Below are 15062 nucleotides of genomic sequence, written 5' to 3'. Positions count from 1 at the left end.
CGCAGCTCACTACCAAGATATATTTATAACTATATCTGACTCATATCTGCTGAATATTTTCCAGTCATGCAGCGTCAGTGTCAGCTTCCACAAAAGAGAGACATGCACAAGACAGCCAAACGAAAATAGACGTGGTGCGTGTGTCTGAGCAATTTATTTGTCATTCTTAGTAGTTTAAAGCTGGAGCTTTACTACAGATTTATATGCAATTTGCAAGAATTTAATTTCTGCTAATTAGGGTGTCAGTTGTGGTTTTAATATCACAGATTTCTCTGTGGGTTTGAGGTGCTTTAAAGGCTTACAACCCCCCCTCCCCCCAAAAAAACCCCTCAATCCCTATGCGATATGGCTTTCAGTATACACTTGTATAACTTAGCCTTTTCCCAAAGGGACTGCAAACTGAAAGTAACCGCTGGGAGTACAGAGCAAACACAAGACAATGTGTGGTCAGCTGACCGTAAAGGCATGTGGCACACTTCTGTGAAAATCTGAGAAAATGCAACTCTTGCTTTGCAGGAACAAACGTGACAGATTTGAAAGGATTAGAAAACTAAATCTTCAAATGTGAACTGTGGATAATGTCAGGATAATCAGGGTCTGGAGTTCACTTTTCCTCACCGCAGCAGATGGCTCGCTTCAAAATCATTCTCACTAGTAGAAATACTTTTACTTACACCCATTTATTCACTGTGAATTCATTAGTATTACTCTCACGCTGAGTTGTTTTAGGGAAATGGATGTTTAAAGCCGTTTTTGGACTGCAGTGTGTGGGTGAAAACACCTTCGGTAACAAGACAAAATAACAATGACAACACAATGACTCTGATGAAAGCTTAATGCTGTATTTTCACATTTGCAATTACTCAATTGACACTTTACTGAAGCACATTTTCAAATCCACACACTCACACAGAGGCCCCCCAACGACACTTTAGGAACAGGACAGCATTTCAACTTCTCATTACAATCTTTATACTGGAAAGGACGGAAATAACAGGAAAATGATGTAGAGGAGAAGAAAAAAACCCCCTTTATATTCATATACTGCACAAAAGGGAGACAATCATCACAGACTCAAAGAGAAAGCTGGTGCAAAATGGCAACATAAAAATTCACTAGATCTTCATAAACATTTACACCATGAATTCATTTGTCAGATCTCCCATCTATTCACGATATATCAGGAAGTGTGGGAAGATACGACAGGTTCTCTAACATCTAGGTTCTTTTGTTCATCATATATCACAAACATGGAGACTCGACTTCACACATGCTGTAGTAAACCTCATGACCTGATAGTACTGTAAGGACTGCAGAGTTAGCTTAACAATGAGTTTGGCAGATTGAGATAAACTACAGAACAAAAAAGGACTTAAATTTACATTCAGAAAATCAAATGTTTTTGCTCCGCAGGTTGATCCTGGACATTTCTATTATCACGTCAACAAAATGAGTACACAAATCTATAAATACAAAAATAAACAGGAAAAAAAGAAACATTTTCTGTTCATTTGCAGAAATTTGAACAAACTGCTTTTATAAATTAAAAAAAAAAAAAAAAAGTAATTCAGAGTTGAATTTGCAGGACGGATGTGGTTTTGTTTGCATGTCTGTTTTCCACCTAAAACACTTGACTTCTTATTTCACATGTTTAAGTGTTTGTGGATGAATACCTAAGTATGTGTTGCATGTATGTGCTCAGCATTATGAGGCCATGGTGTCCTGGAAGCCCCACACCTCTAGCAGTGAAATCTGGAAGCTCTCTGCACACAGGGGCGGGTTGTCAAAGGTGGTGCAACTGCCAGTGCGCCCGTGGTTCAGCTCAGAGTCGATATACAGAGCGTTTCCGTCGCCTCCTCCTGATCGGACAGAAGATGACAGAGTTTGCATGAGTTACCAACGATCAGCACTTCTTCCAAGCAGATTCTTTAATATTAACACTGTTGCATCGACATAGTGTTTAGTCTTGTGAGCATGTAAAAAGCATGTACACTCACTGGCCGCTTTGTTAGATACACCTGTTCAACAGCTCGTTATCACAAACATCTGATCAGTTTGGCAGCAACTCAGTGCAAGTAGGCATGTAGACATGGTCAAGATTACTTAGTAAAGTTAAAACTGAGAAATGGAATAAGGAAGAAAGGTGTTTTAAGTGACTGAATGTGGTCATTGGGTTGGTATGAAACTCAGAAACTGCTGATATACTGTGATTTTACCCACACAACCATCTCTGGGGTTTACAGAGACTGGTCCACAAAAAAAAAAAAGAGCTAACGGAAGAAAACAGTAACTTAAATATGCAGAAGAGCATCTGTCAACGTACAACACGTGCAACCTTGAAGCAAAAGGGCTACAGCAGCAGAGGACCACACTAGGTTGTTGGTGGTGTAATGGTGTGGGGGATATTTGCACACTGTGTCTCTTGACCATTGTTCAAACACCACGGTCTGCCTTAGCTTTGCTGCTGATGGTGTCCTTCCCACTTTATGAGCACCATCTTCTGATGGCTGTTTTCAGCAGGATAAAACACCAGGTCACAATGCTCAAATCACCTTTAACTAGTTTCCGAACATGACAGTGAGTTCACTGTACTAAACCACCTCCAGAGTCAATAGATCTCAGGCCAATAGAGTACATTTGCTCATTTGGTGAAACAGGATTTTCCCCAGACAATAAAACATCAAACTCGGACCATAAGACTGTCCAGACTCATTCTTTGGTTCATTATTCTGTTTAAGTATTTTAGTAATGTTATTTATAATGTTTGAGATTGCAAAAAGTCTTTACTGCATGTACAGTAAAAGCTTTCCATCAAGTGCTACCCTGTTTAAAATCAAAGGATATCAGTAAAGGTCTTTAGCATAAACCACTTTTACAAATCACAAAAACATTTACATTCCAGGTCTCTAAAAAATACAGTTTCAAAATTTATTAAAAGCTGAAAAGTGTGTTTTACACCAATAGCTCATCATTGTGAAAAGTAAAAATCACAATGACTTAGAAGTCATTAAAATGTGTTCAGAATTTGACAACTTGATGACGATTCATCATCAAATCATGTAGGGGGAGAGCAGTGCTTAAAACAGCACCTGATTAGAATTAGGTACGCCCGATGGCACCCCCTTTAAGAAATTAGGCGCTAGTTCTTTACCAATTTCCCTAATTATGGGAGAATACAAGTTACTATTTAAAAAACACGCTTTAAAATGGGAAATACACATAAAAGACATACTGTCAAAGTCCACTCACCCACTATGATGGAGTCAACATTTCCAGACATGAACATAGAAGTATTCTTAGAGTTCAGGTTGAAGTGGCGGGCAGACAGAAATGGTGACAGCTCTCCAGGAGGTTTTTCTGGCTGCTGTAAGCTATTGCTGTCTGTGATCTGGTCTTCAGATGTTGCCGTTTCTTCCTGAGCCTGGGTCTTGATGGACGAAGCCAGCTCAGGGTGACTGATTACTATCCACTCGTAACGCTCCATCTCCGGCTTCAGCTAACAAGAGAAACAGAAATGTCTATAATTAACAACTACACACCAGAAAACTACACATTAAATGAAGTAATAATAGAACAAAACACCCATTTTCTTAAAAATCACATAAATTAGTTAATATCCCAAAATGAATCCTGATTTTAACAAACAGAGATACATCATGGAGTTTAACATTCTTTAGGAAAAACAGTCTCCTGTGGACATTGGAATTTTCTTCACCAAGCAAATTCGATCAACAGCTCTGTCTTCCACTGCTGAGTTAAGGCAGCACTGTCTAATCTCTTTAACAAAACTGTTGCTTTTGGCAGACCAACTACAATCTACTGTTTCTTGAGCTCCATTGGGGGGAAAAAGTCACACCACAAACACAGAAGATGGGGGACTCTAGAAGTTTGGAGCTTTAACATAACTTTTACTTGTTAGAGCCATGGCTGCTTTAAAAATTCTGACTCCTCTAAGCAGCCATCTGGTACTCTGAAATTTTCCCAGAGGAGACACTCAGCCTCAGGGGTCCTCAATTTGAGATGTAATTAAGAAGTTGGAGCAGTTTTCTCAGAAGATTTTCTTGGATTTTTAGTCATGAAAGTTACCATTAAGAACTACAAACAAGAAAACTCAGCTTTTTACTGCAGAGCAGCTTCATGATGATTTAGTAGACTCTGGTGTGGCACCTTTACTGTGCCGTGACACCTGCAAAAACGTGGCTCATCAGAAGAAAACCTCTCTTACGCCTCACGAGTCTACAATCAGAAGATTTCAAATGAACATCTAAACATGGCACATACATTAGAAAACTAATCCAGTGGGTTGATGAAGTTGAAACAAAGCTTTATGGCCACAATGAGTAAAGAAATGTTTGGAGAAAATGGGGTAAATTAAGTCAAGCAGAGAAACAATACAAGCTCTAACATGAGCTTTCTTTGATATGTACTCATTTCTAATCTTGTCCATCCTGGTCACTCCCATTGAAAATCTTAACATCTCCAGCTCATTCACAGTCTTTTTGTCAGTGCAATGTGCTCAAACCATACATCACAGCATGTCTCACTAACATCTTTTAACCCTCCCTTTCATTCTTGCTGCCATCCTTCAGTCACAGATCACCTGTGATACTCGTCTCCACTCACAACATCCTGCCCGCACTCTCTTCTACACGGTCAGTTGCTTTGGATGGCTGACCCCAAGTATTTAAACTCATGTACTCATTTGAATTACTTCTCCTTCCAGCTTCTCTGTTACATCTATGTTCCTCTTAGTCACACACTTACATTCTGTTTTGCTTCTATGAATTTTCCTTGCTCTTCTCTCCAGAGCAAACCTCCACCTCTCCTACCTGCTCCCTAGCATCACTAAAGATCACAGTGTCATCTGCAAAGATCAGTCCATGGAAATTCCTGCTTGGCCTCATTTGTCAGCCTGTTCATCACCATTGAAAACAAGAAGGGGCTCATTCCCTGGAGTAATACCAGGCTCACCTTGAATCCATCTGTCACACCTACAGCCCACATCACCTCTGTCTAAGCTATCCTTGCTTACCTCTCTGCCATTTCAGACTTCTCATGCAGTAACAGTTGCTCTCTTGGCACCCCATCATATGCTTTCTCTAGATCTACAAAGACCTTCTGACGTTCTCCGCACTTCTCCATTAACACACTTGAAGCAAACATCGCATCTGTAGTGCTAACTCATCATGAATCTGTACTGCAACACACCGATCGTCATTTCTTTTCCCATAGCTTCATGATATGGCTCATCATTTTTGTTCTTCTGTAGGTACTACAGCTCTGCACGTTGCCTTTGTTTTAGAAAATCTGTACTAGTACACTTCTTCATTCTTCAGGCATCTTCTCTTCTCTAGGTTTTTGAAAAAAAAAATCTCTCTCTCCCTAACACCTGAAAATCTAGAATAGGCTCCTTGAAGAGGTGCAAACAGAACTGAACTGAATGTAATCTTTATTTTGAACATGTTAAAAAAAAATACAACCACATAAAAATAAAAAAAAGAGAAAAAAAAAACAAAGCAGAAGTTTTCCTCTTTACAATCTCTCTACCTAAAAACTGTGGACAGAGCTCAAAACAGAAGTGGATACAAGTCCCAAAATTACAGAACTAGAAGCCTTATGAAGGAAGAATGGAGGATCACCTTCACAGCTTTTAGCAAAGCATTAGAAAGCTGTGAGACTTGTCAAAGGGGGCATTACTGATCATGTAAGAAAAGGACCTCAAACATCAGTTTGAGGTCCTTTTCTTGAATTTGAAAATGTAAACGATAGAAAAAAGAAAAGAAAAATCCCATAAGAGAAGGTAAGACCTTTAAGTTTACGTCTTCTGGAGACTGATAACTTTTTTTTTTGTAGGGTTATTCTAATGTTTGCATGGCATACATTATCTTGTATGCTTCTAATTTTCTCCTGGTCCTGTTCAAACCTCTACTGCCCATCCAATAGACATTGGTCCTGGAGTCTGTCTCTCGTGTGTGTTTCAGGTGTGGTATCAGGTACGAGCCTGCTACGATACTGAGGGCTTCGGGTTACAGGAGTTTCCGATATGTGTGTGCTTAAGTATTGGTGTTTGAGATGACTGTGTTTTCTGGTGTCTAGGCTCAGACAGCACACAGCTGAGCTTTACACAGTTAGCCAAGTAAATAATTCATAGAGAAGGGAACAGACAGCCAGTCTTTATTTCTATTTCTAGGCAATTTTGCACTACTGCCACCAGAATACCAAGAAGAGTGGCTGTTTTTTTGCACTTGACAGCATGTCAATGACAAGGGAACTGTGCCCTAGTATGAAAACTTCTCCAAATGATACACCAACTGGGGCCATTGATATTGACAACAGTAACATTTGAAAAAAGATAGATGGTACCCCCTGCTGGTCATACAACAGCACTACAAAAAAATTCCAACTATCTCTAAAAATGACTCAAATGTCTTTAAGAAAAAAATTGTTTTTTTTGCTACTAGATAACTGAAAATAATCTTACCCTGAAGACAAAACATTCCCCTGTGCCGAAGAAGCTCAACTTGTTGCCTCCTCTCTTCCTTTCCTCCCAATCAGTGGACAGAAACGCTCCGCATACCTGTTGGAAAAAAATTAAGTAAAAACTGCATGAGTGAGATAATCTGTGGATTTATTCACCTTCAGCGGTTGTGACAAAAGTCAAGCAAGTGGAAGGACTCTGACTGTGGTGTCTGTAAGATGCCAACACTAATGCCAGGATAATCCAATCATACGACACATGTATAATCAGGAACTTTAAACCCAGTTCACAGAACCCAGGACAAAAATATAACCCGAGTCTACTTTGAAAAACAGAAACCTAATCTTAGCCTCTTTAACTCCTTAAATAAAGAGCAATGACTGAGTTAATGCTACGAGTAGGTCACACCTATTGCATGTGCTAAGAAGGACTTTACTTGTCAAACATGACATTTTTACCTTTGAAACTAATGATAGTTATATATTAGTGTGGGTCAGAGGGCAAGAATGACTTGGGGTCGGCAAAAGCCCTTAAACTAAGAAACCAAAACAGAAACATAGAAAGAAAAAGTGCAGAAATATGTTAAGACATTTGTGCAAATGTTTTTACTTGTGCATTAAACTCAAACTTTAATGCAATCTCAGTACAGACCTGCATCCCTAAATGGAGAAAAATTAAGCTAACATTTATGCATGCCCATCTCTGACAACAATCCAATCCATTTACTGATAGACTGTTAAACTCCACTGTGTCTTGGACTGCAGCCGGTGACAGCAGTGCTTCTGCTCTGAAGATCCTCTGCAAGCTGGAGGGTCACACCACCACAGAGGCTGCAGCAGGTGGAGTGCTGGTTCAAGCGTCATCACGCTGAGCTCATAGAGGCAGCAGCGCTGAGCAGAGTCACAAACTGCAGTTCAGTTTTCTGCAGTTCAGAGAAAACTGATCTTTGCTTCCTCTTTATTGTGACAAAAATGTACAAAGTATGAGTAATTCATGTATTTACGAAAGCATGGGTTCACCTCCTTGCCACTCTGTCCAATCTTTTTTGACCCCCTCCCCCAGAGGTTGCTTAATTTTTCCTTTTCACACATCACAGACTGGATCGAGATCGCCCAAAGGTTGGTTCCAAATATGAGGTCGCATTTTACTCGTATTTTATCTTAGCTCGTTGATCATAATAAAATATCTGATGGCACATTCCACTGTTTCCTTCAGACAAAATAAACAATATTTATGTCAGTAGAAAGAAATGCTACTTACATCGCCATCTGTGGTCCTGATGAGGAGCAGAGTGGGTTCGTGGCCCTCACAATGTGAGTAGAATCTGTAAAAAAGGAAAAACATTTAATTCACTGCAACAGTCTTATTAAACACCTAATACTGAAACTAACACATATCCAGTGGATCGTAATGCAGCAACAGTCACACACTTTTGTATTTTGTACTTTATTAAAACAAAAAGCTGTTACTTTAAGCCATGAAAGAAATTGATTTGACTCCATTAAAAGAAAAATGTAACCTTAAATTCAGATTTACCCAAACTTTTAGTTATTAATTTCATTCAAAGTTATAAAATGTAAATTATGAGCAGCAGCTAACACTTAATTAAATTGTAAAATGCACCTGTTCAGGCTGCAACCGTGGGTGGAGGTTGTGAAGAGAAGCTGTGGTTGGCACAGGGCAAAGCGCTCTGGGATCCATGACCAGATGTCATGCATCTCCTTGGCACTGACTATCTCCGAGGAAAATGTGTCAGGGTTAAGTGCCAGCTGCACGTTCCGCCTGCAGATGCCAAAGCAATTTAGACACAGGAAAGAGAGAGAGGTTTGGAAAGAGCATCCCATACAGTGAAGAGATATGTATAAAATACAACCCCCCCCCCAAAAAAAAAACCCAAAACAAAATAAAAAATAAAAACAAAAACAAAAAAAAACAAAACAAAAAACAAAACAAAAAAACAAAAACAAAACAACAACTTGGTCACAGGTTATTTAAAACAGGTATCAGAAATAAGTAACCATGAAAGAGCACCCACCTAGAGCTGTAAAAGAACCAATGTGGCAAACACAGGAGTGGTGTGCAGATGAGACAGAACATGGTGCATGGAAAAATCGTGGCACAAACCAAGCAGAAAAGAAAAAAGAACAGACGATGAGAAAAGGATGCAAAGCAACTCAAACTGTTTCCTACAGCATGCCAGAATAAAAAGCTTAAAAGACAGAGGGCACTGCTACCAACAAAAAAAAAATAAAAAAAAATGCTAAAACAGTTAAGACTGTAAACATATCTACTCTACACTTGTGCTAAATTATATTTCAAATGGTTTATATTGGTCGTCTGCATGCCATGCATACCAGGGTGAAGTCCACAAACCGTGAAGGAAGTTTAGTCATGTTCAAGTATTTTCATTCTAATGGCAGTAGATTTCCAGACTGAAGGTAATGGTAAATTATGAAACATTAGAGTTCACATATTGCTAGATTAACAAAGTGGACTGATTAATTTTATTAAAAGAGCTCAACTCCTAGTATGGGACTGTGAGAAGCCATTTGGTTAAGTTTAATATAAAAATTATATAACATGTGGTAACATTAACTTAAAAAAGCAGAGTAATGACATAAAGCCACATTTTTAGACATAAACACAGCGTGTAGCAAAGTGTCCGCACAGGAAATAGCCCAGTTTTGAAGTTTAGAAAGTACATTTACCCACTTAAAAAAACAAACAAAACACAAAATAAAACATTTACTTTTTTCTTTTTTTTTTTAAACTTTACCGCTTCTGCTTCACAGTGATTCCTTTTTTCTGCAGGGACTTCTCATTTGTAAGCTGCAGCAGGGTGATCTCCTTGCGGCTGAACAGGCGGATGGAGAAAGCCTTCTCGAGCAGCTTGTCAGGTGTGACGGTGGAAGCAATGCCCTTAACAAATGCCTGAATATCTGCCTTGATTTTGTTTGAATCCTCCTGCTGCTGGTTGCCCTGCCCCCCCTCTGCTCCCATTTTATGCTTGCGATAGAACTTGAGCAAGGCTACTGCCACGCGGTAAAGAACCTTATAGCCCTCTACTAGGTAGACATCTAGGACCCTAACCACATGGCTAAAAGGCAGGTCACCGAGGACCCAGCGCTGCCAGTCTGAGTAGACTTCCATCACATCCTGAGCCGTGGCAACGATCAGTTTGTGAGCAGCTGTGCAGTACTTATTGGCTAGGTCACCGAAGGTCATGCAGCTAGACTCATAAGCCAGGAAGGTCTGGTCTATAAGTCGCTTCCCTGGCTCGTTGCATGCCAGTATGCGGCTGACATGCTCAAAACACTGAGCTTCGTCTACACTGAAGTGCAGGAGCAATGAAGTAACTGCAGGAAGAGCTGGGCAATGAGAGATATCTGGAAACTGTCCAGCGAGGCAGTTGATGATCTGATGGGCTGAGGCCACTGCCTCCGGCTTCAGACAGTACCGCGGTATGGGATTTCCATCCACAAACTCTGGTAGTGGGACGTTGGTGGAGGTTTTCTTTGTGGCTGCATTTCCCATAATGTCACGATACACTGCTGCATCTGGGGTCACTGTACGACAAGGAATGGCTTTGATGAGTTGCTGGTAGACTTGTGCCCGCAGCTTGTGGTTCTTGGCCCAATAACCTCGTCGAGCCATCTGTTTGAACTCTTTCAGATCTTTAGTGTCCACCTTGGTGGGCCCGCTGCTCTTGGCCAAATCGCCCATCTGGTTCCAGTCCACAAAGCTGCCATAGTCTTCTTCAGCCATTGTGCTGTAAACTTGCTGGACTGCTCGTGCAGGAAAAGAGGTGGTATCTGCCGAGGTCTTACTAACCTTCTAGCCTCCACACAGCAGATATTTTGTCTTTCTTATCTGCCCATTGTGGTCACTGGAAAAAAACAAGGGTGACAAGAATCAAAAAAGCTTATAATTATGCACATGCATTACTAGTAACTGTCAGTAGCATCATAGCATTATTAAGTTCCCACCGATGTAAATTTCATATTTATCACTTGAAAGATTTGTTCGAAAATGGCTTCCACCTTCTGAGCCCTTAGTGAACTTATCTAATTAGTCCTGATCTACACTAAGTACAATATATTACCAGAAGTATTCACTCACCCATCGCCGTCATTGAATTTAGGTGTTCCAATCACTTCCATGGCCACAGGCATATAGAAATCGAGTACCTAGGCATTCAGACTGTTTCTACAAACATTTGTGAAAAAATGGGTCGCTCTCAGGAGCTCTGTGAATTCCAGCGTGGCATCATGATAGGATGCCAGCTGTGCAACATGTCCAGTCGTGCTACTAAATATTCCAAAGTCAACTGCTAGTGGTATTATAACAAAGTGGAAGTGACTGGGAATGACAGATACTTAGCCACAAAGTGGCTCTGCTGGCTCAGCAGATGCTGAGGCACATAGTACCCAGAGGTTGATTACTTTCTGCAGAGTCAGTAGCTATAGACTTTCAAACTTCATGTGACCTTCAGATTAGCTCAAGAACAGCGCGTAGAGAGCTTCATTGAATGACTTTCTATGGCCAAGCAGCTGCACCCAAACCTAACATCATTAAGCACAATTCAAAGCGTCAGGTGCAGTGCTGTAAAGCATGCTACCATTGGACTTTAGAGCAGTGGAGACGTGTTCTCACAAGTGATGAATCACACTTCTCCATCTGGCAAACCGATGGATGGGTCTGGTTTGGTAGTTGCCAGGGGAACAGTACTTGTGTATTGTGCCAAGCGTAAAATTTGTGGAGGGGGGATTATGTGTCAGGGTTCTTTTTCAGGAGTTAGGTTCAGCCCCTTAGTTCCAGTAAAAAGTAACTCTTAATGCTTCAGTATATCAAGACATTTTGGGAACAGTTTGGGGATTACCCCTTACTGTTCCAACATGACTGCGCACCAGTGCACAAAGCAAGGTCCATAAAGACATGGATATCTGGGTCTGTGTGTGGAAGAACTTGACTGGCCTGTGCAGAGTCCTGACATCAACCTGATACAACACCTTTGGGATAAATTAGGCTACGTTCACACTGCAGGCGAAAGCGCATCAAACCCGACTTATTTGACGCTATGCGACCCATATCCGATCATGGTATGACAGTGTGTACAGCACAAATCCGATATTTTCAAATCCAATCTGGGTCACTTTCGTATGTGGTACTGAATGCGATACATATCTGATGTTTTACAAAGCGACTGCTGTTTGAACGGTCATGTCGCATTAAATCCGTCTTTTACGTCACTGACACAAGACAGATGCTAATTATCAGCGCCGGAGAAGCGCCCGAGAAGACATTGCGAACGCTTCCTGGCCATCCAGTGTAGATGTTAGTGAAACTGTTGGGAAGACAACGTTGGAGAAACGTGAACATTTTATTTGTACTGTATAATTTGCAGATTCTGACAGAAATCTGCAACTATCCTTTGAAGCACCGCTCCGCTCTAAAACAGCAATAAGGATAATTATTAGGCCATATGTAAATAACAAAATAACTTTATAACTTAAAGCAAAATTGGGAAATGTAGAGTACGAAACAAGTCTTTATATTAACGGCCATCAGTCAAACAATACTGTTTGTTCTGGGTCTAAACAGAGCGCATTGTGTGTGACGTCTTCTTTTGCGCATGAGAGTTCACACTAGAGCGCGTTTGCTGTCACATTTTATTTGTAGTGTGAACAAGCAGACAAAAATATTGGATTTGATTAAAAAAATCGGAATTGAGCATTAAGACCTGCAGTGTGAACGTAGCCTTAGGGTCTTTTGGGATGTCACTCAAGTTTATATGACAAACGAGTGAATACTTTTGGCAATTTAGTGTATATGAGCTAGCTGAGGATAAGCATACAATTAGGAAGAAATATGCATATCTGAAAGTGGAAAATTAGACTTTATAGCATGGTACTGTACAAAATACAAAAAAACAGAGTGCTATAAAAAGAAAAACTAATAAATGTATAACAAATGTAGCATTGGTATTTACACCACAATATGTAAAATACTGCCCAATATGTAGCAATGTTAAAGTAGAAAAATGCACAAAAATAAAGACTCAGAAAGTTCTGTTTCCATAAGAAGCGATTTGAGAGATGGAATGCAAAATGACCACAGTAAATCTGTAATGAAGACACACTACTGATCAATTTCCCTAATCATGTTCTGACAAATACAAAAATGCATGTGCATCATACACCTCATACACCTGTGAAAGCTTGAAATGACTTGTGTGCAAACATCTTTGGCTGATTTAATTGGCTACTAGAAAAAAAAACCCTGTAATTGTTGAAGGTCACAAGCTGTTAACTAACTGTTTCACATCCCACATGATACAGGCAGATGGCACGTCTACAAATCAGTTGCGCCCTGAAACATACGGAGAATAGCTGAAGCACAATCTTTTTGGGTGCTTTTATTTCCCCTTTCTCAAGACGTCACATGAAGATGGCAGTCCAAAGATCACTTGCAATACACTAAAAGAGACAGTCATTAAAAATCTGTTTATATAACTGTCACATAGAGGAGGATATCAACATATCCTTGCATGAGAAGCTGGGAGCACTCGCGATATAACTGTCCTACTTATATTAAATAAGGGCATGTTTCACCTAAATGTTGCCATTATACACGTGACACTGGGTGCAACTGATCAAAGTCAGACTCGATAATATAGTGGCTAAGATTAGGTCTAAGAATAGTTTGGCAGTCTGTAGCACAGTCGCACACTGTTTTATAGTGCGGTCACACCTGTAGTCTGGGCTTCATCGGAAAAACTGTGCTCTATCACACGGGTCTTGTTGTTTGCTTGAATTAAAAATAGAAATTTCTGTCCGCATTAAACACAGGAATGTTCTGAGAAAAAAGGTTTAGAATTTCATGAACCACATACTGGAATGAGCAGTTTTGGTCTTGTTTTGCAGGATGAATATTTCACTGGGTGACTAAAGAACAGAATAAATCTGTATTTAAAAATAAAGAAAGAAGGCCAAGATGAAAAGAGGGCAGCTTTTATTACAGGAGAATTACACCGTAAAATCCACAAGGAATTAATGACAACAAAAGGTACGAGCTGAAGTTTTTACCATGGCTCTGAAAAGTTAGGAAAACTCACTCGAGGCGTGCAATCACTACGAATGACTGAAGAACCCCCAAAACAAGAAGTGAAACAGTCTTATTCGTCCCACAGGATTGCCAAACTTTTGCTTTACGGCCATTTCCTTTTTTTGTAGTTTTGTTTTGTTTGTGACCTGTAAAATCTAAACGCAATCCTGTTTAAAATAATTACACAAATGCTGCTCAATAAAGATGTCAGACTGATACAACCTAGCCATTATTTTGACCAATTACCAGTTCCCAAATCTCAGGGCTCAAATGGTAGGATTTATGCTAACCAAACTGCATTTTAATTGCAAACCAAAGCAAAGATTTTTAACCTTTCATCAGAATTTTCCTGTAGGCATTTAAAAAACAAAAAAGAAAGAATATTGTAATAGTTTAAGGGTTTCCAGCTAAAGAAGGTTTGATTTAATCACTATATACACTTTACATTCACAGATAATAGATGTAGATGAGAATAACACTGGGATGGCAGCTGTACTACTATGTGTCTGAAAATGTACAGAAAAAAAAAGACCTCCCCCCCCCCCCCCCCCCCAACATTTCCGTACTTCTTTTGATGCTGCATGTCCATTTGAAAAAAACAAAACAAAACCTGCCTCAGATATTAATGTAAAACGTACCGAGGGGAGGAGGAGGAAGCTTCTTGCTAGCCTTAACGGAGAGCGTACTGTACTGTTAGCTAGCTGTACTATAAAACCAATTACTGCTTTTAGTTTCATCCTGGACGCTCAGTAAAAGCACACAAACGGCTAAGGTAAGGCTGCAGGTACAATTGTGTCATCACATACTGAGGTGACAGCTCCAAATTAGCTGCATTTTCAATCCTATAAACGATTAACGTCAGCTAACCAGCTGAGGCAAAATAAGCTAGCACGAAACAAGCGGCCACGGGTCACAGGGTATTTAACATTACCGCCGGAGTAAATCTGATATACCCTTTTCCATTCACACTTGCCAAGTTAGCACTGTTAGCCTTAGCTAGCCGCATCTGTCAGTGCAATTCAGGAGCAACCGGAACCTTAACTAGCCGCACAAAACCTACTCGCTAAACACATAACCTCCACAACAAGCGTGCAGATACGGACAAAGGCTAAAACATTTGAGCAAGCTCTTGGCTAACGTTGCTTCATTAGCCAGCATGGACGTTGTCAACCACAAATTAATTTGGTCCAAAGGCTGTCTTGGAGTTTGTTTATAACAAGATGTTTCCGCTTATTTATTTATTTTTTTTTAGAAAAGCGTGTCATATCCACAAAGCTAGAAACACGCCAAAGTATTACCTTTACTCCACAGCAAGGAAGACGATATATAAATAGCTGTCAGAAGAAAATTAAATGAATATCCCTACCTGAGTCTGAGATGTCTTGAGACGGGAGACAGTGTTCATATTAAGTACCCTCGAGCATGCGCACTGCCTCCAATCCCGGACGCAGCGTTTTTGAGCGTGCAGCTGCTGAAGCTG

At 40.1% G+C, this 15062-nt stretch overlaps 1 protein-coding gene across 2 annotated transcripts; it reads right to left on the bottom strand.

Moving 5' to 3' along the window:
- Positions 1-821: 821 nt before the first annotated feature.
- tbc1d24 (TBC1 domain family, member 24) lies at positions 822-15062 on the bottom strand. Of its 2 annotated transcripts, none has more exons than XM_084937899.1 (7): positions 14949-15062; positions 9255-10364; positions 8102-8260; positions 7739-7802; positions 6482-6577; positions 3250-3496; positions 822-1859 (listed from the first exon to the last, which is right to left on the bottom strand). In XM_084937899.1, the coding sequence occupies exons 2-7, from the start codon at positions 10241-10243 to the stop codon at positions 1705-1707; spliced, it is 1710 nt and encodes a 569-aa protein (XP_084794025.1). In that variant the 5' UTR covers positions 10244-10364; positions 14949-15062; the 3' UTR covers positions 822-1704. The 2 variants fall into 2 exon arrangements, with proteins under 2 accessions (XP_084794025.1, XP_084794026.1); XM_084937900.1 differs by lacking the exon at positions 14949-15062 and adding an exon at positions 14881-14904.

This window comes from Perissodus microlepis, chromosome 8, assembly GCF_051167445.1.
Source record: "Perissodus microlepis isolate ML-2025 ecotype Zambia chromosome 8, ASM5116744v1, whole genome shotgun sequence".
Lineage (NCBI taxonomy): Eukaryota > Metazoa > Chordata > Actinopteri > Cichliformes > Cichlidae > Perissodus > Perissodus microlepis.
This window is presented reverse-complemented; position numbering and strand designations above follow the sequence as displayed.